Source organism: Rhea americana, unplaced genomic scaffold (genome assembly GCF_003343005.1).
Source record: "Rhea americana isolate MKP2758 unplaced genomic scaffold, rheAme1 scaffold_27, whole genome shotgun sequence".
NCBI lineage: Eukaryota > Metazoa > Chordata > Aves > Rheiformes > Rheidae > Rhea > Rhea americana.
The window spans coordinates 6,237,519-6,263,892 of record NW_028186390.1 but is presented as its reverse complement, the minus strand read 5'-3'; the positions used below and the strand labels follow the sequence as shown (position 1 = coordinate 6,263,892).

The 26,374-nt window shown below is 47.9% G+C and overlaps 2 protein-coding genes across 2 annotated transcripts; both read right to left on the bottom strand.

Moving 5' to 3' along the window:
- Nucleotides 1-775: 775 nt before the first annotated feature.
- Nucleotides 776-13,479, bottom strand: LOC146594157 (vitamin D3 hydroxylase-associated protein-like). The gene is made up of 15 exons (XM_085308098.1): nt 12,448-13,479; nt 10,924-11,037; nt 10,428-10,571; nt 9,895-10,028; nt 9,331-9,537; nt 8,739-8,779; nt 7,975-8,099; nt 7,057-7,182; nt 5,917-6,014; nt 4,548-4,647; nt 4,076-4,119; nt 3,354-3,393; nt 2,279-2,387; nt 1,344-1,489; nt 776-1,040 (listed from the first exon to the last, which is right to left on the bottom strand). Exons 1-15 carry the CDS (start codon nt 12,655-12,657, stop codon nt 912-914), a joined length of 1,767 nt encoding a protein of 588 aa, XP_085164224.1. The 5' UTR covers nt 12,658-13,479; the 3' UTR covers nt 776-911.
- Nucleotides 13,480-15,510: 2,031 nt separating this feature from the next.
- On the bottom strand, nt 15,511-26,355 carry LOC146594156 (fatty-acid amide hydrolase 1-like). The gene is made up of 15 exons (XM_085308096.1): nt 26,039-26,355; nt 24,587-24,700; nt 23,725-23,868; nt 22,879-23,012; nt 21,526-21,732; nt 21,057-21,097; nt 20,169-20,293; nt 19,809-19,934; nt 19,339-19,436; nt 18,678-18,777; nt 18,338-18,378; nt 17,612-17,651; nt 16,473-16,581; nt 15,943-16,088; nt 15,511-15,852 (listed from the first exon to the last, which is right to left on the bottom strand). The coding sequence occupies exons 1-15, from the start codon at nt 26,225-26,227 to the stop codon at nt 15,724-15,726; spliced, it is 1,743 nt and encodes a 580-aa protein (XP_085164222.1). The 5' UTR covers nt 26,228-26,355; the 3' UTR covers nt 15,511-15,723.
- Nucleotides 26,356-26,374: the final 19 nt, after the last annotated feature.

Genomic DNA, 26,374 nt, shown 5'->3' with positions numbered 1-26,374 from the left:
CATCTGGCTTTGATTCAGGTCCAAGATACCCAGATGGGAGTGGTGACCATACTCATGTGAAACACAGGTAGTACCAGCAATCTGTGTCTCATTTATTCCTAAGCACCTTCTTTGGACTTAACYGGAGCTTCTTTCAGGAACATGTATTTTTGTTGCAGCTGTGTTTCTCACAGATGAGACAAACTCAAGTTTCCATCAAGTGCCCACCRGCAATTAATAAAGACCCTGCTCTCAGTGCTCAGCTGGAAGAAACCATGAGGAACAGAAGTGGATGAAGAAGTACTAGATACTAGTTCTCACAGCATACACCTAAACAAAGAAAATGAAGCYTTTCTTCCCCTACTTGCTGCCCGATTAAACTGTGGAGCCCACTGCCACAGGATGTTGTGGAGTCTAAGAGAATAAATTAGTYCAGGAAGGGACCCAGCAGGTTTATGAAGGAGACCTTTCTTGGAGGTTATTAAACATGATGGCTTGACTGCAACTCTTAGCCAAAAAGTCTCTCAACAAGCTAATGGCAGAGGCAGAAAGAGAATTCTATATTTCTGTATAGAAATACAAATATTTGCTACCGACCACTTGTGGTAAAACATTGGGGTAAATGGCTCTTTGACCTCACATTGCACAACACACACTATTATTATTGGACTCCTTCAGTCCAACATTAACTCTCATTAATTTTGGTAGTKACCTTTGGCTCATATTTAACAAACAAGCACTGTTTGAACTGAGATGAGATTTTGCTGATTGTTTTAAAACAGCATTTATTGCCAGTTTAGGGAAACAGTGAATCAGAGTCTGCAGATCATTACCTATAGCCTATAGCTTGCTTTGTGCATTGGATAGACAGAGGCTGGGGTGATGGGCAGGGAATCAAAACCATCTTCACGGTGAAGGCAGGCCCCAAGAAACTACACATTTCTCCTTGTGCCATGAGTGACTGTCTCCACCTCCTTCATGAGCCGAAGGCACAGCTCCTCCTGCCATGGCAAAGCCACACACTGGACAGCCACAGGCAGCCCCACAGCTCCTTCCACAGCCTGCAGCAGCAACAAAAAAGTCAGGGTAGTGAGAGTAAGAACACCTGGGGAGCCACACAAGGGAATGCAATCTCTTGACTTTAGAGAGAAGACAGATCAAGGAAAACACACGGGAGAGCAGACTTCTAGTTGTAAACCAGCCTAGCTGCACCACAGTTAGGGTACTAACACAGCGTATGCAACTTTAATAGTAAAGAAACTCCTCTCATCAAGAGTTGGAGAGAGGCCTTTGGAGCAATGTCCAGTGATGCCAACATGCTGGTTAGAGMCTTCTGCTATGACTTAAACATTTTCTCTGCTGACCTCTTTCAGCCTCTTATCCCAAGGGTCCCCGTAGTGCCCTTTGTAATGCTTCAGTTCCTCTTCATCAGCTCTCGTGACTGTGCTGACTGGCACCACCCCAGCAGGGAAGTCTAAGACGTTGTATAAATTGGTATAGGAGGTAGCAGCTGGAAAAGATCACACAGAGCATACAACACAGCATGGTTAATGTGCTGGGCCAGCAGCGATTTTCAGATGACAATTTGGGCTGGAGAAATCATGGACTAGAGGTGCTGAAGCTGAGGAAACCATGAAAAAACACTAGCTTTAGTGGGACTTCTTGTAGGAAAGTTTCTCTGGTTTCAGCAGACGCGTGGCCCTGAAAACCTTTCATTATCAGTGAGGYGGAGGTTAGATCTGCTCTGGGAGAGATATCTGTCTGTTTCAGATGGAGCCTGACTCCGTGTCTCCCATACCCTAGGAAATACTCATGCTATGTTTTCAAGATAACCCAATTTTCCAGCTCAGTCCTGGGGACTTTGGATTTCAAAGAGTTTATTGCTAGAGAGATGAAGAATTCTGACTGTTTGCTAGAAGCTATCGAGTTGCCTCTCTGCAAGTCACTGCAAATAGCAGACAGGCTCTGTTGTCTAAGTCCTGGGAAATGTGAGAAGGCAGCGTTCAGAAGAGCTTGGCACTTGTGCCAAGGTCTGCCACCCCTCTGACACAGCAGTACCTCCTGGGGGCAGGATGGATAATCCAGGAGAAGGTCACACAGTAATGACTGAAACAAATATGCCACTAATTGCTACTCTACAATAACCCAAACAGCTGCACCTCAGGTGAAGCAGGGGCACGAGAAGACCCACCCAGAGGAGACYTCTCCTTTGCTTTCTCCACCCAGTGGAAAAGCCAGGCACTGCACATGCCCACAAATACCATATGTGGGCATCCGGAGACATCTAACTAGATATTACCAAAGAGCTTCCCAGCATAGCCATGGTTAAAGGCTGGACCCAGCACAGGACAAAGAATCACATCCAGCCCTAGCTTCCTCCATTTAGCAATGAATTCAGCTCGGTAAACCTGCAGAGAAAGACAGAGATGACGACAAACAGTGTCTGTTGGACAGCAGTGGTGGATCAATACTTACCAGATAGAAAAAAAAAAATAAAAGAGGAGGAAAAAGAACTCTTAGATACAACTGAAAAATCAGATCAGATCTGAGTTGTGTTTTCAAAGAACCAATGAGTTTTGTTCTTCCACCTTTATGCTTCCTGGAAGAATACCATGTCCTGTCCAGACCTAGACAGTGATGCCAGATGGGTTTTTCAGGGTTGATTCTTTTAAGCATTACCCCAATCTTCTATGCATAGTTTTGTGCTTGATTTTGGTTGAAGGAAGATCAATAATAATTCAAAGAACCATTTCTAGAAGACTGAACTGTACATTTCTTAAAAACTTTTTTTTGGTAGGGAGATCTAGAAAACACGAATTCTAAATCTTACCAAAAAACCTTTCACTCTGCAGCAGGATATAGGTAAGAAAAAGAAGCCACAAGAGACAGATAGTTAAGTGCTGAGGTCTTCCCACCATGAGCTAGAAGTTTCAAAGAGCTTGTAGATCCAAGGGACACCTAGATTTGCACTCTGGTCTTCCACATCTTTGTGAACATCAAGCAATGAAAAAAATCCATCCTTTAAGAGCTGTTCTGTTTTGTCTCAGTAAATAAATCAGTGGACCAGAGCCTGGCCAACTCTGCAGCCTATGCTTGCTATGGGACATATTTATCCCATGTTCTAGCCTGTATTCCATGCAGCTRTCTCTTACCCCATAAGTCTTCCACATCTATTAAAGGCCTAATCACAAGGGTATTCTGTCTGACACCAAGTTTCATCCTCAATCTGAGATCCTCCTTGCTGAAAGTTCAACAAAAGAGAATGTGYTTCCAGGAAACACAACAAGCAACTGTTCAGAAATTCAATAAAAGACTTGAGGAATCTCTAACTGCAATTAGTAAGCCCCCCCCCCCAAAAAAAAAAATCACATTACCGCCACTGCCTCATGCTGATTCCAGAGGTTTTTGGCAGACCTAGAAAGGTGATAGAACTAATCAGTGTTGGGACTTTGGCAACAGAGTCCCAACTACCACTAAAATGTGTATATGACCCACTATTCTGGAAAGCTCATTCTGGGGAATAGCTATAGTATCACATAGGTGATCACATATGYTCTAGACAGTCCACATGTGCCTACAGGTACATCAAAAGAGCTTTCTCTAAAGACATACTGTGACATTCCCATTTGCTCTTACAGCTAGACAAAAGTCATGGCAAAGTCTTCTAAATTTGCTCTCTCTTAGTGTTACTGGTCTCTGTTTCTCTCACAAGGGTGATATGCTCATGGCAGGTGCTGCACAGGCAAGCATGCAGAGACATCTGCATTAACATGGCTCATGCTGCGCMGCGTACCAGAATCTACTTGGTACCAGGGACAGTAGGCTATTTCAATCCATGCAGAGCTCCATGGAGACATCCCAGGCCTGCTATGATAAGGATCCTTGAGCTTTTAAAATAATCCCTAGCTACATAACCCTGGATAACACTATGCTGAGCCCAGGTGGTGTTGAAACAGCACATTTTCATGCAAGCTCAGTCTGTACCGCACAGCGCTGTGACGGGCTTTGCACAGTGGGCTGGCATCTACCTGCAAGAATCTATGTGGGCATGTCCACACACACACACTTTCTCTAGGGCTACTTCGGTGCTACTTACCCGACTCCACAGAGGGCATTGAGATCCCGAGCAATTCGTGGATACTTTCAGAGAGAAGAAGAAGAAAAACAAAACAAAACAAAACAAAACAAAAAAAACAAAAACAAAGAAAACCCTTGGGATTAGTCAATAACAGTGCATCCACGCAAAGAAGGCTCCAGACCATGCTGTTAGCTCTGGGGATGCTCTTTAGATCCTTGTTAGTGATCTTTATTCTCTGTGGAGCCCTTTGCTTGATGAGCTGTATGGCTTATGAATCCTTTAAAGTGGACCATAGTTTAGCCACCCCACATAAAACTCCCACAAATGGCTGCCAAGCTACTCAATGAGTTAAATCTGACTTTGAATCCTGTCAGGCACTTAACAAGAAGCAGCAAAACATTCTCAGAGTAGAGCAGACTTCTTTCTTTTTGTGAAAAATTTCCCATCTTGAAGATCTACTCTGGTGCAGATGAGATGTCCACACACTTACTATGGGTTTCAAGATGATAGCCAAAAGCCTTTTCACGAGAACAGGAAGTTTGTACGTATYGAACTGGGATTTCAGGTTAGGATCCACGATGTCTCCTTTGCTGGAAGGTGATAGAGTGAACAGGTAGTCAGGACAAGCCTATCTGTTTTAAACCTACTCTAACRATGCTACTTCTGAAGCAGAGTTTGCCTTAGGGTGAAGTTGCTAGAAAAAAGTCTGTCTACTTCAGTCCAAAGCATTGAATAAAAAAAAAAATATATACTCCCATGGAGCTAAAGATGCTCAGGCATAAATGCTCATTTCAAGATCTATAAAGAAATGAATACTTCAACTCCTATATCATAACTGTAATGGCTCTGAACTGCTTTGCAGAGGTGGGTCCACACACAGAGTAACATGGACAACCTTGGACATCTTTCACCTTGAAGTTCTGCTGCAATCACTTAAAAGAGTTCAAAAACTACTGCAGCTTCCTTCAGTATCTGTGATCAGGAGGGTTGCTGCAGCTRGTGAAGGCCAAGGGGACACTTGAAGGGACAGTACTTGATTTGATTAAAAGTGCTATCCCAGAACATGCCTTTCCCTTCAAGTCAAGCCCAGAGTTTGGTTCARGTTAGGTGCCCAAGCAGCTTCCAAAAGGTGACGTTCTCCAAATGGCCCTTTCACCCTCCAAGTACAACACATGGACAGATGTGCTACTTTCTCTCAGCCATTAACATCCCCTCAGTTTGTAGCTTGGGGACTCATTTGCAATACTTGGATGTTGCAAAGTCACTGAAATCGGATCAGCTGGGTCAGACCTTGGTAGATATCCCAAAAACGAAACAGACTGATTAACTCTGCATCCACTAGCAACCAGAGAGGGAGGAGTACAGGGCTGCTAGGGCCAGCCTTCTACTTGGCTTTCAGGATGTTTCCCAAGCTCTTATAGACAGTGGAGCTGCAGTGCTTCAGAGGTAGCTCTCTGGGTATAGATCAGGCTATTGGAAATCAGCCAGTCTGCAGCAGCTRTTCATGTACAGGCCCTTAGCCCACGGAAAATGTAAGCTAGCTTGAACATTTGCTTAGCTTCCAAAGGAGGTTAAAATAATGCATGATGTCTCCCAGGTGCTATGGGACTAACCAAGCATAGTAAATCAGTTACCACAGCACTGCTTACACATGGTATCTTATCACCCCAATATTTCTTATCCATGTGTGTGAACTAACTGCTGTCCTTACTAAATTCATCCTTCCAGAAATTGCTCCTCTGCTGCCCATTCTTGAATATGCATCCATGAGAATAAAAACATTCTGGATGTGTGCAGTCCCCTGGCCATATGGTGTCAAGTCCCAGGGCCCACGCTCAAAGCAAATGGGATTTACTTACAAACAATCCACCAGGTGTGCAGCGCCATCTGAGAAAAGACCTCTAGTGAACAGCTCATCTACCATGTAGTCAATCTTGGGTGGTGCAAAAGGAACAAGCTGCAGGAAAACCATCCACATTCAAGAGGCAAGAAAAATGCGCTATTTATAAATCCTTCTGTAAATCTCACTGTCTCACTAGTGAGRTGAGTGGGAAGTGATCAGAAGTTTAGGCTCTTCTAGCTGCAGTAGCACAGCTTAGAGTAGGGCCAGCAGTTCTCCACCCCTACACAGGAGGTTGCAACCTACCACTGTGGAGGGGCTCATTAAACATCTTCTCAGGCTTAAGGGACATGGTAGGACTCTTCTAGTTAGCTCACACTGTTGGATTCTGCCTTGAATTCCCCTGGAGCTCATACATGTGTCTAGCAACATGCCAGATTAGCTGGCTGCCCTGACTGTGGACACTGACCTCCTGGTATGTAGGGTCACATAACAGGCCAGAGGTGGAGGTCTCACAGSAGGGAGTGTGCTAGCCTGCAAGGCCTCATTTTCAAAGGGGCCAGATTAGGCAGCATTTGCCCGTGGCCATTCTCCATGCCTCAAGACATCAACATATACTTTTGATGCGATCTGTCTCCACTTCTTAGAGACGGATCTTGAGAGACCTCAAAACACCCAGTATTTTAAATTAATGCCTATCATTAGAATAGTCCCTATATAGAAATTGCTTTCAGTAGMATTAGATTAAGTTAGGTTAGAAGGTATCCCCGTGGAGTCAACTGCTCCAATCCCCTTCCCACTTGCCCACCAAGAAAGGTGTAAACTGGGTTCGTGGGCTGAAGGATCACACAAACTGCTGGTAATCTGATACTTATGGGGACACCAGACATCATGGAAAAAACAGTATCCTACACTGGGCTTTAGAAAAGGGGTGACTTGGAGATATCTGAAGGTCACTGTCCTGTTTGCCAGACTAGGAATAGAGGCACTGCTTCTGTTTCAGAACTATTACATTTGTTTTCTCTTGTGTGACCCTCACAGCAGATTGTTAAAGGAACGTGTTTTACAGGCAACAAACTGATATGGAAAGTGACTTGTCCAAACTTCATAGGGAGAAGGAGGATAACAGCTCCTGGCAACCACAGGCGTGAAAACTCACCGTGTGTCCTGCCTCCTGGAGAAGGTTTCTGGTCTGCTGGACAGCTCGTCTCATACTGGGTGAGGGCTGGAAGTAGCCATCTCCTTCATAATACCCAATCCGAAGTGGCTTTGAGCTAGAGTAAGTCTGTGGGGAGAGGAGCCATCACTTGGACATGTGAGAAGTACCATGCAGGATCATTCTCAGGGCTCAGGGAGGCATAACTGAGAATTCTTGGGTAGGAGGAAAAACAGGAGCAATAAGGCTGGTGGAAAGCAGCAACAGTGATGGCCAGGACACGAGTCTGCAGCAGTGGTCCTTGATACAGTTTTTCTGACACTCTTGCTGTGTGAATATATGCCAACTTTGAGATGGCAGGTGTGATAGCATCTATGTAGACAAAATGCCTGGGATGCCCGGCTGCAGAGAGTTTTCAGAGGCCTATTTCTGTGGTGTAAGCAACTGGTCTGAGTATCAGGGACAACTGAAAGATCAGGGTCCTACGACCTGAGCCAAAAAGATCAGCAACCAGATGACAACAGCAGAGAGCTAATGGCAAAGGCCAGCTCTTTCTTAGGTTGGTGACTGCTGAACTAAGCTCTCATTAAAATGTGAGCAGTGAGTATCTCTGCTCAGGAGAAATCAGCTCCTTTAGGGACTGGGCCAGGATGGAAACAACAAGCTTGTTTTGAGCGTTGCCTAGAAAGGGAAGGTAAGGGTTCAGTATCTGGCAGATCTCATCAGGGCAAGCTGATAGGGGCCTGCCAACCTGCCGTGAGGCTGCTTCTTGCAGTTGCTCATGCTGGCCCTTTGTTCAGAAGGAAACTTGCTTCTGAGTCCTTCACTATCGTGAGACATGAAACCAGGTAGGAGTCTCCTAAGAACCCACTTTGCTGAYGGGTGAATGGAGGCACGAGATTGCCTCTGACTCAGCCTTACTTCCTCGTCGAAGGGGATGGGGGGCACAGTGGGGTCCAGCCGGAACATCTCCTCGCAAAGCAGCGCTTTCATGCACAGGGCCAGGCTTTCCACGTCCCTCGCCATCGGCCCCAGCATCCCAGTCACTGCAAGCACAGAGATCCCATCACTGCAGGCAGATGGGCCCCTAGTTACTGGTAGGGACCCAGCAGAGCAGAGTTTCAGTCAAGCTAGGAACTGGGAACAGTGTAATGTCTGTGAAGGAAGTGAACAACGAGACCCAGAGGGTTGGTCTATATGCCCTAGACCCATATGCCAGAGTTGAAGCAGGCTGCCACCTCCTGAGGCTGACATTCTGGGTCAGGCTTCTGCTGGCACAGCGCAAGCAGAGACCTGTTCAAGAGAAGCAAGGGCTGTAGCCCATCTGCAAACAGCAATATCACCTGGCAGCAGCTAAATCCAGAAGTCTTTTTGAAGATTCTTCAGTGAAATATCCCAGGCCTTTGGGCACCTTCCTCTCATTTCTCATTACTACTCACTGCATTTCTTAAAGTGATTTTGTTTCGATTCTGTTCTAATTAAATTAATATCCACCACAGTCAAGAACAGAATAACCGGTATGAAGTAATACAGGCAGGATCTAGTATATTAGATCACCTCTATCTTAAACTAGTCATAAGACACACAACTGAGCAAGTACTTTTGTTGACACCTCAGCAGTGAAAAAAGATGCAAAAAAAAGAAGTTTTGATAGTAGTAGTAATGTATCATCTAGATGGACTTACCTGATTTCATTCCTGTGATAGAAGAAACCACACCCAGCTTGCTAGAAACAYAATGGGAAAAGTGCATTAGTAGCAGCTCTTGTGTGGGAAGTTGCCATGCTGGGTTCCCATTTGCCCCTAGCCAACATCTAGGAGAATGAAAGATCCTGCACTGACTTGGCACTTTTTAGGCTAGGAAGACTTTCATGGACTGAAAACTACTAGGAGATAGAAAAACATTTTATCATCTCCTTTTTTTGGTGGGTATAATTCCTCATCTAGGAATAAACCAGGCCTGATAAACAGAGAACTCTTACAAGCAAAGAAAGGGCTAGGAGCCATCTAAGGAGGARATGGCCCTATAGTAGTTTCTTTCAGCTTCATGGCCAGGGCTATTATAGATTGAATAACTCTTTGCTGTGTTAGTAGTTAGAGGTAATCATAGTTAGAGGCTTAGTCCTAAGCCCTAGATATGACAGGGAAGCAGGCAGGCTAGGGTAGTAACATAAKCCCAGATGAAATCGTGGATATCTGTTGTACAGTTTGATGAACTGTGAGGGGCATTTTGCAGCCTCCACAGCGGGTGGAAGAGCAGAGTGATGATGGGATATACCTGATCCTGCTGCCTGTGAGTTTGAGTCCGCACAGCCCACAAAAGCTGGATGGTAAGCGGATGCTCCCAGCTACATCTGAGCCAATTCCCAGGATGGAGCCTCCCCCTGCAATCAGAGCTCCCTCCCCTCCAGAAGAGCCTCCAGGGCTCTTCTTGTGGTTGAGAGGGTTCAGCGTCTGGCCAAAGATGAGGTTGCTGCAATCATAGCTGGGGAGAGGAAGATCAACAGATGAGTGCAATATTTGTCTCTGCAAACTGTAAATACATGGCACTGAGTGTTCACACAGGGATGAGCGTGGAATTAATCCTGGAGGGTAAGGATCAGTATGAAATAGATTTGTTGGGACAGCTGGATTTAGAAAGAAAGGGGAATCAGATACAGRAGAAATAATTTTCTGTCTCTATAGTATTCTGTAGGAAAAACAATGAGGAAATGACTCAAGTTGAAATAAGGAAGAAATTGCTTAATGCACATGATTTGTTTGGACAAGAGTGGGAGCATGCACGTCCACTCTCAGATCACAGGAGTCACGTGGTGTAGCGTTTTCATGAACATGTGATTACTTTATCATTGTCTGTGGGACGTTGGTTTTCACAAAGGGGATTGCCCCCTGGCTCTTTAGAACCTGGACGATCACACTGTCTTCTTCCTTTGTTTGGCCCAGAAACTTCACCATCCCGCCAGAAGAGATGTGGCCCTTGAGGATCAGAAACAAAGCTCTTCAGGCACCAGGGAAGGTGCTGTTTGGAGCCATGGCAATAAGGGACATAAGCTCTGAAACCTCCTGTGACAAAGTTGCTATCCAACTTTTCTACTGGCCACAAGAGAACCCAACTACCCCTGGAGAAACCAGATCAGAGCAAGTTACACATCTCCCAAGACAAAATTTTCTTCAGAAGAAAAGTGAATTTGCTGAATCCACAGATATTTGGTCCAGAAAATCCTTGTCTGAGGGAACTCTTGAACAGCCTCAATGGGGTGAAAAGGAACATACCCAGATCCCTTTGGGACCCTTGTATGGGGTGGAGAGGATTGGATATCCTAGTCTATTCCCAAGCCCAAGGACAGAGAAGGGGCAGGAGAATCAAGGACATACCTTGCAGTTAATGTGGTCCTTGATACTGACAGGAACACCATAGAGTAGCCCCTTCTTCTTCTGCTCCTTCAGTTTCTGGAGCTGATACTCACAGCCATGAATGAAATCTGTCACACAGTTCACTTCCTGGGTCACCTCCAAAGCCTCTCCAAAGATACAAGGTGAAGAGCAATGAGACAGGTGGATGGAAGGAAGGCAACAGCATTTAAACTGAGATTTCCAGCTGAATATTCAGTCTCCTCAAGCCTGCAGCATTCACTATTCAGACCTCATCTATAGACTTGCTTGTTGCCTGTTGGGATAATTTTCTGCCCTAAATCTCTGCCCAATTTATCTGCCCATAAGCCACCCTTCAACTATTAAGGTTTGACAAATTGTGATCGCTAATGTTGCTAGTTCTCCCAGCAAACAGGCTCTTTTTTCAGTTTGGAAGCCTCCCTCACACTGCTTGTGCAAGAGCCCTGCAGCATCCAGAAACCCTGGAGGTATCACTCACTTTCCCCATGTAGGAGTAGAGAACACTCTCCAGGGTCAGGGACCCCTCCTTCAGCTTCTCCACCAGCTCCACTGTTGGCAGCGAGAGGATGTGCTCAGTCTGGACAGTTGGGTTCTGCAAAGGGTAGAAAATTGGATGCACAGGGGAGAGAGTGGCAGTTTTCATCAGGGAAGAGTCTGGCTCACCTAAATACCATTGAGGTGTATTCAGTCATATCACAGGATGGTTTATTCCTGCTTCTCTAGCAGCACCACTAAAGAATATTGAGGAATGTCAAAGAACTGTAACACTGAAACACTTTTTTCCTCGAAAGTATTAAAAATGACCCCAAGAATAAACATGACAGATAACAATTTCAGACAGAAAAGTACCATGTATAGGACACACCAACAGAAATAAATAGGAAATTACTCCACTTTGATATTGCAAAAGGAAACAGCTTCAAAATCCCCCGTGAAACCACTTTGTTTCTTGATCAGTTCTAACATCTACTGAGTGATGAACTAGAATGCAGCATTTTAAGGGATATTAGCTACAGAAACACCGACCTGCCAGAGAACAGTGTGCTGGAGCAAGGAATTTGCTGACAGGGAATTTACAGAGTCTTGGTTGCTAAAAACAGAACCAAAATGGGCAGAAAAACAGCTACTGCTTGGAGAGTTACATGAATATCTTAGAGGTTTGTGTGGACTGTTTGTCTTTACTTTCTTACAGGCCTTTGGCCCCTTGTAATTAATTGACAATGTGTTGAAAGACAGTTGAACCAGCTGGAAGTTTTCAAAATTTATCATTAACTTAGGAAAAGAAGCGTCTGGGCAGTATGCAACACCCTCTTTCTGCCCCCCCCCCCAAAAGAACCAGCAGCAGCAACAAAGCAACAAGTATTTATTTTGAGTTTAAGACAAGTCCTGAATCCAAGCACATAACCTCCTAAAAAAAAAAAAATCCACACCACCTACCCCAAAACAAAAATGTTGCCAAACAATCCTCCCCCCCCCCCAAAAAAAAAGAAAACCACACACCCAGGTGATTCTTTACCTGAGGGTGAGTAGGATGGAGCAGCTTTTGGTCACAGTCGGATGAATGTAAAGATACAAAGTGCACTTTGAGGATGAGGGGACAAACACCTTCRTACAAACGGGGAAGAGGGGAGGGGACAGGAACAGAAAGTGTTGGCAGTAGGGAAAGATGAAGATGCAAGGGTGCGGGGAGGTCTGGGAATACTTTCTGGGGTTGGTGGCCTGATTCAAGGAGTCCCAAACTCTCGTCCTGCAGTCATCCTCCAGACTCCCACCACAGGTCTGTGTTAAGCAATGTCTCCTTTATGCTGCCTTTACAGGGCTTTTCCTGACAAAGCAGAGTGATGACCCTCAAAAAGAGTTAGTGCCGACCCAAGGCGCATGTGTGTCACACAGTCCTACTGTTGTCCTAACCACCATTCAAAGGGTGGTTGATCAGGACTCCCACCTTTGTTAGAGTACCCAAAATACAATGCCTTCCTCCCAACACTTCTGCCCTGATTACCTCTTTTTTAAACCTGAAAACTGCCTTCTCCATTCGCTCCAGAGCCAGATCACGCATCCTCCTTGCCTCTTCCATCTTCTGCTGGATCTGCCTTTGGCCTAGCCATTTCAGCAACATAACAGCTGCAGCTGAACCACAGAGCAGGGACAAGAGGGTGCGAGAGTCTGCCCACGAAGGATGCAGGACCTGCCACAGTCGCTCTTGGATCATGATTTCTCTGCTGGTCCTTCTTTCCTGTTCTGGTCCAGCTACAGATACCTGGGGCTCCTACCCTCTCCTTAGAGGGGGATGGTTAATGCACAGACTATTCAGTTCTCTCCTGTGCAAGATCAGCTCTGAAGCAGAGTTGTGTTAACAAAGTCCAGGAATGGACTTTTTAGACCGTGGACTTTGAAACAGTCTGCCTGCCCAAGGAACACTGCAGGCCGGGCTACAAGAAGAGTGCTCAGATCACATCAGGTTTGAAGGGGGGGGGGGAAGAATGACAAACCAAGGCTGGGTCTCCCCAGGCCACTGACTGCTGCCTCACCTGGCTTCAGGGAGTGGACAGAGCTGATTAACAGAGATGGATATCTGCACAACCCAGCTCTAGGCTGTTCCCACCACATCTCTAGCAATAATTAATTAGCAGCTAAGACCATTAACCAGAGGTGCTCAGCTGTCATCTCTCTCTCCCTGACAACAGCATGTGCAGCCCTCTGAGCCTGGGGACAACAGTAGCTCTATTTGCCCGGGGAGGGGGGAGGGCAAGTATAGGGAATGAAATTGAACCATCAGAGAGGAGGAAACTCAGGAGCCAGGATAATGAAAAGTGTTGAGCAGGGTTTGGGAGCAAGTAGGACATGCTGACTCTGGAAAAGCCTAGAGGAGCCGTGTGAAGACACCTTCAAGGAATATGACTGCTGTGTCATTTTCAAGCCAAACCCCTTTGAAATGCCTTCTTGGTGACCCAGATCAGGTGATGAACACCCTTGGGAAATCCCTGTAATGTACCTTATCTGCTCTCCAGTTTCCAAGCTCTCTTCCAACCAGCACAAGACAAAGGAGTTGGACCCTGCAATCCTGCCGACCACAGAAGCTGACACTTGCCATGGCATTTCRGCACAGAAAGGATGGGCTGAAGATCAAGTTTCTCTCAAACCTTGAGAATCTGTAAAGCCACAAGGAAYGGGGGATGTCTCTGGAAGCTCATTGCCCAGATACCTCGTACATCTGCAATGATGTGGATTTGTCAGCAGATACTGGCTCTGCTCACGGAAAAGGAGTAGCAGACTTGTAAGGAGATACTGACCAGGGTAATCATTGCTCTCTGACAGAGATGTCTTGTTTTAGTGTTGAAAGCYGGTGCTCCTGCTACTGTTGTGTTATCTTACCTGTTATGGACACTTCCTGTGTGATTACTCCTGTGCCAGCAGAGAGGAAGCTCAGAGAAGCAGCAAGACCTGGCAGAGAAATTTGTTGCCAACTGGGAAAAGTGAAGAGGATCCTCCTTTTTCGGTTAGGATGGAGAGAGAAAACAGTCAAACAGCTCACTTGTCTCAACCTCTCCCCACTGGCTGTGAGGGAGCTGAGAGCTGGTGGCCCTGGCATAGATRATCCTAAATTGTCCCATGATGGCGTTCAGCTTTGGTGCCACCATATACACCAACCTTTCTCTGGCTATGCTGGGCTGGGGCTCATTTTTGTCCCAGCAGCTGCATAGCAGCCTTTGCCCTTTCCAATGTGTTGCTTCTTGACAGCTGTCATGGCCTTCACTTGAGGTCCCAAAGCAGAGCATTTCCTGGCTTGGGTTCRCAGGCCATCTCCACCGCTTCAAATCTCACATTCTGCCACATCCACACGAAGCAGAGAATGTGGACAGGGCAATGTAGTGCTTAGCTGCTCAAGAGCACATTGCTTGGGTCAGTATCCCACCAGCTCAGGACAGCACATGGCACTGCCGGTCCTGGGACACTCTCCTACAAGCTYTAACTTTAAAATGCAAACACAGAAAGGTTAAAACCCCCTCTAACATTTTTTCAGTGGGCAGTGATGTTCTGCAATTGTACTGGGGGAAAAGACCTCTCTATCAAACTTCCAAATAAATGTCCTTTGTCCTTACATAGTGTTCGATCTTGGGCTGCCTGGAGATCCTTTTCTGTCTCCTGTTGATAAAAAAAAAGAATCAGGATAGGATAAACTTCTCTGGCTAGCCCTTGAAAAGATCCCATGCTTTTGCATGAATTGCAGAAGTAAATGAACAACCAACAAGTTTTCCTGCTAGACGTCTCTTATAATCTGTTTGTGACACTGCTACTTCAGGAAAAGTCTTTTGAGCTCTGAAGGGGAAGAAACATTGCTCTGGCCACAGGCCCTGCTGGGCACTGGCTGGCTGTTTGCCACGAACACTCAAGTGAGGTATCCCTGCTCAGCCCCACGGCTGGAGCCGGCACCCTGGGAAAGCTAGAGCAGCACCGACCCTGTGTGCCAGTGCCAGGGTCAGCTCCTGCCAGGAGCTGGAAAACCCAGCTGGAAAACGTGGCCTGGCTCCCTCCACCAAACGGAGGAGGGAGCGTGCAGGGTTGAATGTCCCGCTGGACACCCGACACTGGCGCAACGCTTACACATGCGGTATGGTAGGCTGAAGCGGCTTGTACCTCTGCTGCAGGAAAAACAAGAGGTGTTTTGTTCAGATCGAGGAGCTAGGAACCACCCTGGGCATTTCCCTGCGTGCCTGCCCAGCTGGCAGGTGGGCRTCTGCAGCTCCACACCGTGGGAAGCTGCCCAGCTCCTCCCTGCTTACCAGAGACTGCAGTTTTGATCTCCAATTACTGATCTGTAGCAGGGGAAAATACCAAATTTCTTATGCATGGAGCAGCTTCCGCAGAGGGGAGCACTCAGGGAGCAGCTCTTTTCCTATGGCACTGCGAGCAGGAGACCGAACAACTGAGCAGCCTTGCACAAAACCTGTGCCTCAGTTTCCACGTTCATAAAAATCACTTTCTTGCACTTCCCTGGAGCATGTTGAGAGCATTACTTAATTCCCACCCAAAACACGAGCACACCTCCCTTGAAATAACAGACTTCAATAATGAAAAAGATTGTATTAGGACAATCATTGCCAAAACTTCACCTCAGTTTCCCCTTGGACCCCCAAACGAGCAACCATCACAGCTATCAGTGTAGCCTCAGAGGTGGTAGAGAGTCCTGTGCGTTAATTAAGTGAAACGATGGCTTGTACCACTGTTAGCGCCGGTAGGTGTTGCTCGGATGCCGCTCTTGGCGGATGTGCAGGCCTCAGAAGAGTTTATTTTTCTCCTGAGTGAGTTTCTCCACTTCCCGCATGAGTCGGAGGCACAGCTCCTCCTGCCACGGCAACGCCACGCACTGGACAGCCACAGGCAGCCCCACGCTGTTGTGAAAGCCCTGTCACAGAAAGAGTGGGGTGAGGGCAGGGAGCAGTCTATGGAATGGGCCAGGCATGCCTGCATCCCTCAGGGACATGGCGGTACTCACCTTCGCCAGGATCCGGTCCCACCAGTCCTGAAAGTGCCCTTTGTAGTCCTTCAGCTCYTCCTCATCCTTGGTCGTCACAGCAGTGACGGGGACCACTCCAGCAGGAAAGTCCAAGCAGTTATACAGGATGGTGTAGCTGACTGCCACTGTGGGAGAGCAGGGCAAGCTCGCAGCACCAGCMTATCATGGGGAAAAGCCCTCTGCATGTGAAGGCTACTGTAGCACGCAGTTATGGCAAATGCCCAAAGCCTCTTCTAGTTAACAGGTCCTTTGCACTGAAAAGTCAGGGGCTGTGGGAAGCAAATCTTGCCCCTTGGCTCCTTCATGCACCACGGTGGTTTTTGTGGGGCTCATCCAAGAGGCTGGACCTTCAGCAACCCCCAAGAGCTGAGTTCTCCCCACTGCTGAGCAGTGCCTTGGAGAAGTTAAGGACAATATCTCCCATTCAAACTGGTGCAAGTGCAACAGGAGGGGGACACTGGAGTTAAAGGATTAAGGCTGATTACTCCTGCATCCACAGGGAGTCCTACCTGGAAGCTTCCTAGGGAAGCCAATAGGAAGAGCAGGGCTCAGCACAGGGCAAAGCATGACATCCAGATTCAGTTTTTTCCACTGGGTGATGAATTTGTGGCAAGACTCCTGAGGAGCAAAAATACTGCTGATCAGTGAGGTAGAGATGCTGCCACCCAGCTGCCAGCCAAAACCTCTCCTTTGGCTCTCAGCCTGGCTTCTGGCCCTTCCCAAGGAGCAGCCACCGATTCTGGGGCAAGTTACGTCAGGTCCGAGCCTGATAAAAATCCAGCAACACTTTGCTGTTCTGCTGGCAGCCCTCTCTGCAACCAAAGTGCCCTCACCCCTGTTAACACCAGAGGGGGAAAGAGAAAAAAAATTAAACACTAATTCAAGAGAAGGAATGCCTTTTTTGTGTGTGGCCTTAATTTTTAAGTGTGCAGAAACCTTGCAAATCCAAGTGAGATCAGTTCTGGAATGACATACATTCCTACCTAGTGAAAATGAAGCCACTTCTGTGTGATTCCACTTAGAAAAACCTGCGTATATATATACACATGTAGCTCCCTGGAGCRAAGCAAAATCGCTGAGGCCACACATGGGACCAGCCAGGGTGGGAAAGAAGCTCATGGGAGCTTCTTTTGCTACTCCTTTGCTTTTGAAAGCTGCACAACAATTTTTACAGGGTAGAAGACAACCTTACAGGAGCAAGYGTGATCCATGGAGATAGGCCTTGGGATACCCCAGCTCTGTTCTCTTCTCTGCCACTAATCTGATGGGTGACTTTAGGCAAAGCAGCCCCTCCTCTCACTGCTCATCTGGTCTCTTTAGACTGTGTGGAATTGGAGAGAAGCAGCAGCTCCTACCACATATTTGTACAGAGTCTGGTACACTGGGACCTGCTCTGTTCTGGGATCTCTAGCTGTCCCTACCAAAATACCATCAGCTTGCAAGATGCAGGTGCTGATTTTATTATACTTAAGGGGAAAATAAGTGAATGAAAATATACTAGATTGGCATGTTTTACCCTAAAAACGTTTAGGGTCTCAGGCTGATAGAGACTTGATAGTCTCCTAATCTTGGTGGCCACTGAATCCACCTCTTCCCAAAGAGGCAAAGAACGAAAGAAACATCCAACACCCAAATGGTGATATTTTACCTCAATCTCATTGTGAAGACTCCAGAGCTCTTCCACTGTGCTGGAAAAGGAAGCAAAGTAGCTCAGTCTTTATACCTTATTTACTAGCTGGCTGCAGTCCCTTTCAGCCCTCCCATTGAACTGCCAGAGCATCTTCCCCAAAGTGCTCTGTGACTGAGAAATGCAAGTGCCTTCAGGGGAACAAGCATCTCTTGCAAGACGGTGACTCTTCTTCTAAAAGGCCATGTTGGATGAGACAGACTAATCCACTGATGTGGGGACAGTCTTGGAGGCACAGTGCAAAATACAGCCTCTGAGCTACGGAAATCAAGTGCTTTCCTGCCACTGGCAGCTTAACACTGGCATCAGAGCAGGGGAGTGCCAGCCTCCATTCCTGTGCATTTGCCTTTCATTCTGTCTTACGTGGCCCCTAGTTCATAGCGTGATGGATGCATCAACCAGCGCTGAAGCTAACAGAATATTTCATGTCTGCAAGTTTCATTTAATTTGTAAGAAAGAGGCTGTGAGCTCCTGTCCTCATTAACATCATCAGTAGTAGAAGACAAACCCTGCAGAGTTATAGCATTGGCATAATTCTGCTCTGTTTGCTCCCATCATTGGCTTACATTTTCTCAGATGCACTTGACTGTGCAGTATCCCTAACATAAAAAACACTGGTGTTTAAATTTTAAATCCAGAAGAGAAACTCAAATCTTTACACGTTTGCTTTGGCTCAGATTTACTCACTTTACTCTCATGCTTCTTATAACACTCGACAATCGGGGCATCTGAGGAGGCAAAAGACAAAGAAAAGAAGTTACATTAATTACAGCCTTATCCTCCTAGACAGCTCTAGCACCAACACAAGCGATTGACTCAGTGCTTAGGCAGAACTTGTGGATTTTCCCCAAAAAGGGTACAGGAGGAACAGAAATGGCATCACTCCAGCTTGGAGGAGATGTGTCTGAACACAGCCAGGAAGCAAAGCCTTGGAGCCTTCCCCGCAACAAAGCCTCATTCCAATAAGGAAATGAGTTATGCACCAGCTATTGCTTGACTGTCTATGCTARGAAGAAACGGATCTTACGAAGGGTTTGGTAATCCAGGACAGGAGAGTTTTTAGCCAGTCTGGCATTCCTGACAACCGCAAAAGCAGCCCAATGCCGCTTCTGTTCAGCTCCCCTTTGCTGAAAAGAAAGAAAGYAATTACAGTAGATCAGCTTTTGCATGGCCAACCCCCCTGAACAGTGCATTTAAGTGRCAGAAACAAGTTTGTCCATCCCTCTGCATTCCTGATTCCCATGGTGTTTGGGCACTTATAGGATATCAGCATCTGACTCTGATCTGTCACATGCTGGTAACTCTCCCAAACCCAAGGCTCAGCTGAAATGCTTGTCTGTAAACTTCCCCGTAAATCTGAATGAGTATCATCAGCCACTATGTATTTCCAGTGGGTCTGCTTCCCATATCCAGACACTGGCCTCAGACACCTTGAAATGSGGAAACTGAGGCACAGCAAGGTTAAACTCATACAGGGTATCTGCAACAAAGCTGGGAACAAAACTCAGCTCTTCCTCTTCCAGATCCAGCACCCAAAGAGCAGACCTATTTAGCCTTGTCACCTGATCAGTACCAAACCAGACCTAAATCTAATTCATCATTTGTTTGAGAAACTCAGACCCCCCCCCGCAAGGGAGGATTTTCACAGAAGGCACCAATCACACTGAGCTGTTCCCAGCTATACTTACAATTTGCTAGAAAATGAGGTGCCTCCATCTGCAAACAATCCTCTGACACATAAGTTAAAAATGAAGTAGTTGATGTTATCAAGTTTGAAGGGCACCAGCTGAAAGGACAGTAGAAGAGAAGTCAGTGCCGCAGGCACAACAACTGGGTAGGAAAAGCCATTCAGGCCTTGCAATGCCCTGAGATGGGTTTCTTTTGACCRCCTGAGGATTTCTTGACATGAACCCCTCAGAGAGCCTCTGGTATCTGAGGCCACCAGGTCCCCCCCATCCCAACCATCCATCCCACAAAAAATGCAGCTTTCCCTTTGAGCAGCAATTGATAATTCAAAAGATACAGGATGGGCTTGGCTGCCTGATGGCCAAAGGCACAAAAACCCTTCCAAAATCTTGCTGAGGGTAACAGAGAGCACAAATCTGCACTCTCCACTTCACTCCTGATCTTTGTGCAAGGGGTTAATGTAATGTCCTACTGTGTGACCCGCATCCTCCAAAAGCTGCTTTGTCTCCCGAACAGCACGTCTCATGGCAGGGCTCGGCATGGTGAAGAAATCGGTTTCATAGTAGCCTATGCGAAGTGGCTGCGTGCTAGAATACACCTGTGGAACAAGAGAGAGCTCCAGCTGGAAGGGCACCAGCAATGTCAGCAGCTGGCAGCACACCCATGCCTCAGGGCAAGACTGGAAAGCAGTAAAATTTTCACCCACGTGCCCACCCGCAGCATGCGACAGGCTGGAATGGCTCCCGGATGGCTCCCATGAGCCACTGGCATTTTGAGACTAAGCAAAGGCAGCTCTTCTCTGAGCTCATCCTCCCCGTCTGGAGTCCTTTACCTCTTCATTGAAGGGAAGGGGGGGCACTGTGCTGTCCAGGCTGAACATGTCCTCGCACAACAGCGCCCGCATACTCAGTGCCAGGCTCTCCACATCTTTTGCTATTGGCCCCACTGCTGCAACCACTGCAGGAGATCAGGAAAGAGCATTCATGGTTGGKGGGTCGGGAAGAACGTCTTCTGAGGAAGTACACAGCTTGCACAGAGAATGTCCTCCAAAAGCAGGGCCCCTTGATATCATTTTGACCCAATCTAGCATTAGCAACATTAGCTCTTTGAGAGCTGAGCTGGAGACACATGCACTGCTCTTCCCACCAACAGGTCTATGGCTGGCCGAAGTAGTGGGAGGCAAGATGCAGCCTGCCCTTCTCAGAGGGCACTGTGTCCAGGGGCACAGGAGCTTGTGTCCTTGCCAAAACCCTGCTTCCACAAGCCCTCACTGCAGTGGCTATGGACCCAGAATCATTATCCAATGATAAGTACCCAGACATTTTGTCCAGAGCCTTCTAGTTTCTGACTCAGGGAATAAAGGGTCCTGTAGCCCAAGCTACAGCCATGTAGCCAGGAAAACCAGGGTGTTTGGGCCTTCTGGTCATACCTGTGCAGTGCAGCTGCAGTGCAACACCCTGCCTGTTCTAGGGCACATCTCAAGCACTGTACAATTGCCCCATCAATATCCAAGGTGCAGTGAGTCTCCTAGGGAAGGCTCCCATGTCTGACTTGGCTGCCTTGTGTCAGCTSTGTGATACTACATGGGGCTGGCCTTTGGAAAGGGTGTCTGGAAGGAAACCTTCCTTCCCTCTTTGAAAGTATTGGAGAAGGTCCCCAGCTATGGTGCTTCCCATCTCTGCCCCACTCCCCTCTCTGGAGGGCAATCATCAGTTCCTACCTGACTTCTGCCCAAGGATACCAGAAATGACTCCTTTTTTGCTGTGAAGTAAAGACACATAAGAGACAGCAGTTGAGCAGTTTTCAGAGAAGGCAAAGTCTTCAAGCATTAGCAAGTGCTACTAAAAGCACTGCCCTTCCTAAGCAAATGCAGAGGTCAGACAATGAAGGGCCAAGAGGAAGACAAGAGAGGGATCCAAACTAGGTCAAAATGACTTATGTCCTGTCAGTCAAGAATGACCCCTTAACATAGGGACTGGAAAGCCTCCCCCATCTCCATTCTAGGGCAGCATTCCTGTTTCAGAACGGTGCTTTCCTCCATACAGCCCCCTTGAAGTGTCTGTCTGGGCAGAGGGGAGAAATGAGCCCTGCACCGTTCCCTTTGCTGAGGGAAGCTGGAGCATCCTGACATAGCAGTCAGTGGGGTGGCAGGGCAGGTCTCACCTGGGCAGCTGCATTACTTGTAGTACCTGAGTCTGTTCCCGGTGGGTTTGAGAGCACAGATCCCACAGAACGCAGCAGGCAAACGAAGACTCCCTCCGAGGTCTGTCCCAAAGCCCAGGATGGAACCACCTGCTCCTATAAGTGCCCCTTCTCCACCAGAGGAGCCTCCAGGGGATCTAATGTAGAGCAGAGGGTTGAATGTCTGACCAAAGATTAAGTTCTCGCAGTCATAGCTACAGAGAAAGAGAGAGAGAGAGAGAGTGTAGATGAGCAAAATGTAGATACCTGCTCATGGAAGGTCACATCAAAGACACACAGGCCACAGGCTGGCTTTAAAAGCCTCTATAAATAGCCAATTCACTAATTGTTACATTGACATCACTTAGTTCTAGAGAGCTTCTCAAAAACTCCTAAGACCACCAGCATTTTCACAGTGGTCCAAGTACTTGAATTCACTGCCAACGCATTTTAGTGCCAAGTCATCCCCAGACCAAGGAAACACTCTCTGGCAGCACAAATGCATCAAACCTTTTGGGAAGACTTTCCATTCAGGTGGTACTGAGGGCCACTGGCCATCTGAAGCAACCTGCCCAGGGCAGGTCTGGGCCCTCCTATGGTGAGAGGGATGGCAGAGCGTGAGCCTCTGCATGAGAATAGGCTGAATGCAACTGGCAGTGATACTTGAACATTGGGTTCCCCCAGCAACCAGTGTAACATCTGATAATCCTGGGGGCAGGCCTTTCATATGGCTTTTCTTTAAGAAAAAAAAAAAAAAAAAAAGAGAAAGATGGAAAAAAAAAAAAAGGAAAAAAGCCAAAACACATGGCCAGTGATCATCTCAAAACTACAGAAGGCAGTTCATAGGGGCTGAGCAATAGTCATCCACGGAGGAGCTTTGCCAGAGTAGCAGGACTCATGGATGCTAGCGGGGCTGCTGACTGGGAAAGCACTCAAACAGCAATGGTATTGAGAGTAGTCTTGTCAGACACTTCAGGAGCTTTGGTGGGTAGGATAATTTAAGGTTGCTAGCTTAAGTAGCTAACTAGCTTCCCCCTCCACAAAGGGGCATTTGCACTGTCTGCCTAACAGAAAGAACTGCCTCTGAGGGTTTAGTCAGATAAAAAGTAGTTTAGAAACACCAAGCACAGGAAGGCAAGGCAGGTTTCTCTTCTTCTCCTCTTTCATTTCTTTATTTCGTTTGGAATTAGAATTAATTTTTTATCCTGAGTAACTTTAAAACTTAGACTAAGGAAGGGAAATYGGTGTCATTTAAAAAGAAGGGGAAAATGAGAATTAGACTGTAATTGATAGAAATCCTTATGTGAGGCCGGGRAGAGAGGAATCCCACCGCTGCAGAGGGCAGGCAGCTCTCCACCCACCTGATGAGGGACTGAGGGACGTTGGTTTTCACGAAGGGAACTGCCCCCTGTCTCTTTAGCACCTGCACCAGCACGCTGTCCTCTGCCGCAGGGTTATTGATGTTTTTTACAAACCCCATAGTGGAGTCGTAGCCCTGGGAATGGAGGACAAAGAGGTTTCCAAACGGAGGTTGGCAGTCTTCCTCAGCACTGTGGTTGTCACACAAATGTGGAAGGCCTTTTCAGCACCCAAAAGCACCCACTTACATAATACACTGGGCATGCATCTCCACTACCCGTCCCCCTGGTTCGTGTAGGGACGTCMCACGGAGGGCAGGCAGACTGAGGTCTCCAGGGGAGACAGTAAGTGCTGGAAAGCTGCTTTCAAAGTGGCTTTTCTCACTCCTTTGCTGACATCCCATTTCCTCCCCTTTCTCTGCTCAGGAAAAGAGGTCACAGGGCTGCAGCACAGCTGTTGTGGGAAGGAYGGTGCTCAGGAACCACGCTACTGGCCAAGCTGCAGATGGTACCTGCCCTACACCACCCTCTTATGGACTGACCGGATATTCTGAAGCACAGGAAATACCTAAATAAATCAGAGCATTGATCTGAGTGGTTCATAAGCAGCTGTGAGGACACCCACATCCAGCACACACACTGCTTTTTTTTTTTTTTTTTTAATAGATCTGACCAGCCTTTCCCATTTGTGTGGGAGACAGGCAGCAAATCCCTGTCACCTGGCAGGGCAGGGGCACCCCACATCCTCTACAGCAAGTGCTGCAGTGCAGCTAGACATGGAGGTCAAACCTCTCCCCAGCGCCAAACCTGAAATCATGGGGACCTCGGGACATGTGACACTGGCAGTACCTGGTAATTGATGTTGTCCTTGATGCTGATGGGCACCCCGTAGAGCAAACCCCGCTGTCTTAGCTGTGCTGCGTGCTGGAGCTGGGTCTCGCTTTCCTGCAGATAGTCTGTGACACAGTTGGTCTCTCTGGTGACTTGGAGGGCCTAGGGGAAACCGGCAAAGCCCACAGGTGAGATGCAGCCTGTGCTATTGCACAGCCATTGCTTTGAAAGGGGCATCTGCCTCTTTCCCTTTGCCCATCTCCCCATTCAGGCAGTTTTATGTCAGGGCAGCCCTTTGCACCTCTTTACAAGGTATTTTCACAGCAAACTAAAACACTTTCTGGATGCAGGGGGACCATAGTGTAGGATGGTACAAATGGATGTGTCCCAACAGACACTCACCCTGGCAGGATGCAAACTGCTGTTCCCCTGATTGTGCTTCTGTTGTTGCATAAAATAGCAACACCCAAAGCGTAAACCCAGGAGGGATCAGGGCATTTTGGCAAAATAAGATAATGAAGCCGCACACTGAGTCTTTGAAGTTTTCTGACCCACTTAGACATGGAGGGGAGAGGAGACACACCATCACCCAGCATCTTAATAAGTATAGCTTATAAGGTATAGCTTATACCTGCCCCCAAATATGTATAGACTTCCCAGATGCTGTGCTTACTGCCCCCCCCTTTCTTCAAGTCAAGACTAGAGCTGTAGCAGCCAGACACCCAGATCTCCTTAGCTCATAGAAACATGCTGAAGGAGCCAGCACCACCTGGCAAGATGTGACAGCTCAGCAGTGTCTGAACCAGGCAGTGCTCTCTCACTGGGCTTCTCCCAGTGGAATCAGTGCCAGCTCTGGAGAGATACCACCTGTGCTCCTTACCTTGCCCACATAGGCGTAGAAGACCTGCTCCAGAGGGAGAGAGCCATCACGGAGTTTCCTGGAGAGCTCCGGCAAGGACAGAGAGAGGATGGAGGCCATGTCCACAGAGGGATTCTACGGGAAAGGTTGGACAGGGAATGACCCACCTCTCTTTCAACTGCTGGGCCAAGGGCTCTGCTTCTCCCCTTCATGCTCATCTTAAAAACATCTGCCATTCAGGGGTCAAATGATCCTAATCCAATGCCTGCCTCGAGACTGTAGTCCTGCTCCTGGTGAGTATGGGGGAAAAAAAAAACTCGCAAAGTTAGTACAAATCCAAAGTTTGTGAACTCCCAGATGGACTGGTCTCACCCTGCATCTGCTGTTCAGGAGAAAATCTTCACAAAACCCTGTTCAGACAGGCTGCAGTGAGCCAACAGGCTCTGCCCAGCAGTTTTCCCTGGTGAATGGCAGTGTGTACTGGCCCTGTRTTTGTAGATGCTGCTCCACCCAGGAAAGAAGTTGTCCCTGGCACCAGCTCTTCTCCTGGTGTCACCACGGCAGCCTGAGAGGCTCTGCTGGGAGCACAGGGGTCATTTTTGAGCCAGTAGAAATTTTCCTGCTGTGTTCTAGATATTTTGAGAGAGCAGCAAGCTTCATTCCCCAAGCTGGGCTCTGAGCCCGAGCGAGTTTGCTCATACCATCGATTGGGCGGGACCRTGGCCCGCCTGAGAGAAGCGGCGCACACAAGTTGGATCTCGGGACGTGCCAGCTGGACACGAGCAGCTCCCTGTCTCCATGGCATCGCCCCTGCCCTACGGGCACGGTCCCTGGGCAGCTGCACTTTGGCCTCCTCTGCCTGCAATACATTCCCTCTCCCCAATTCCTACTGCCTCCTTATCATCCAGACTGAGCATTTTACTGAGGCAGAAGAGGCCAGGGAACACTAACAGCATTTCCCAATGAGAAGCAGAAGTTTTTCTCCTCTTGCTCTGAGCTATTTTTTGCTGACACCTGCTCTGCTGCCCATTGCCCGCCCCCTCCTCTGCTCGGGCAGCCCCATGCACTCCCACAAAGCTTTTCCTCCTCTTCTCTGTTGCACTCCCCAGGGGGGTTTCCACTGAAGGGGGTGCCTGCATTTCTAGCAAGTGCAGGGATGCACAGGTTTTAGGAGGAAAATCCCCCTGATTAGAAATCAAGCCCTTGAAAATAAGCCAGGACCCAGTTTCACCCCCAGGCAAACCTCTGACGCTGCTGCAAGCTCCACAGAACCAGCCCGGGCAGCCTCCCACCTGCCTGGCAATCGTCCATTGCAAAGCCACAAACCCACYGCCTGCAAGAGGGGCTCCACACCCACCACCCCCTGCATGCTCMTGGGAAAAGGACCTCTTTGAGCTAGGTGATGAGCTTATACAAGGTAGGTGGGGGTGGTTTGCATATTTATAGCCCCCCCATGAAGCTTATTGTACCCACCTGCTTCCGAAAGCCCAGTGCAGCCTTCTCCATCTGTGCTAAGCCCCGATCGTGCCTCTGCTGAGCCTCCTTCACCTTCTTCCAGAGCCCCTTTCGCCATCGCCATCGCAGCAGCAGCAGGAGGCTGGCGGCCGAGCAGCAGAGCAGGGTGGGCAGGAAGGGCAGAGACGCCCGCACGTTGGGAACCATGACTGCGACCGCAAGCAGGGTGTCCTCTCTCCTCCTGCAGCACCTCTGTACCCACCAGGGACTCTTTCTGCTTAGTCCAAGGCCACTCAGTGGCGGATGTGGAGAAAGGAAGAGGCAGGCAAAACCTGGGAGGGATCTGCACACAGG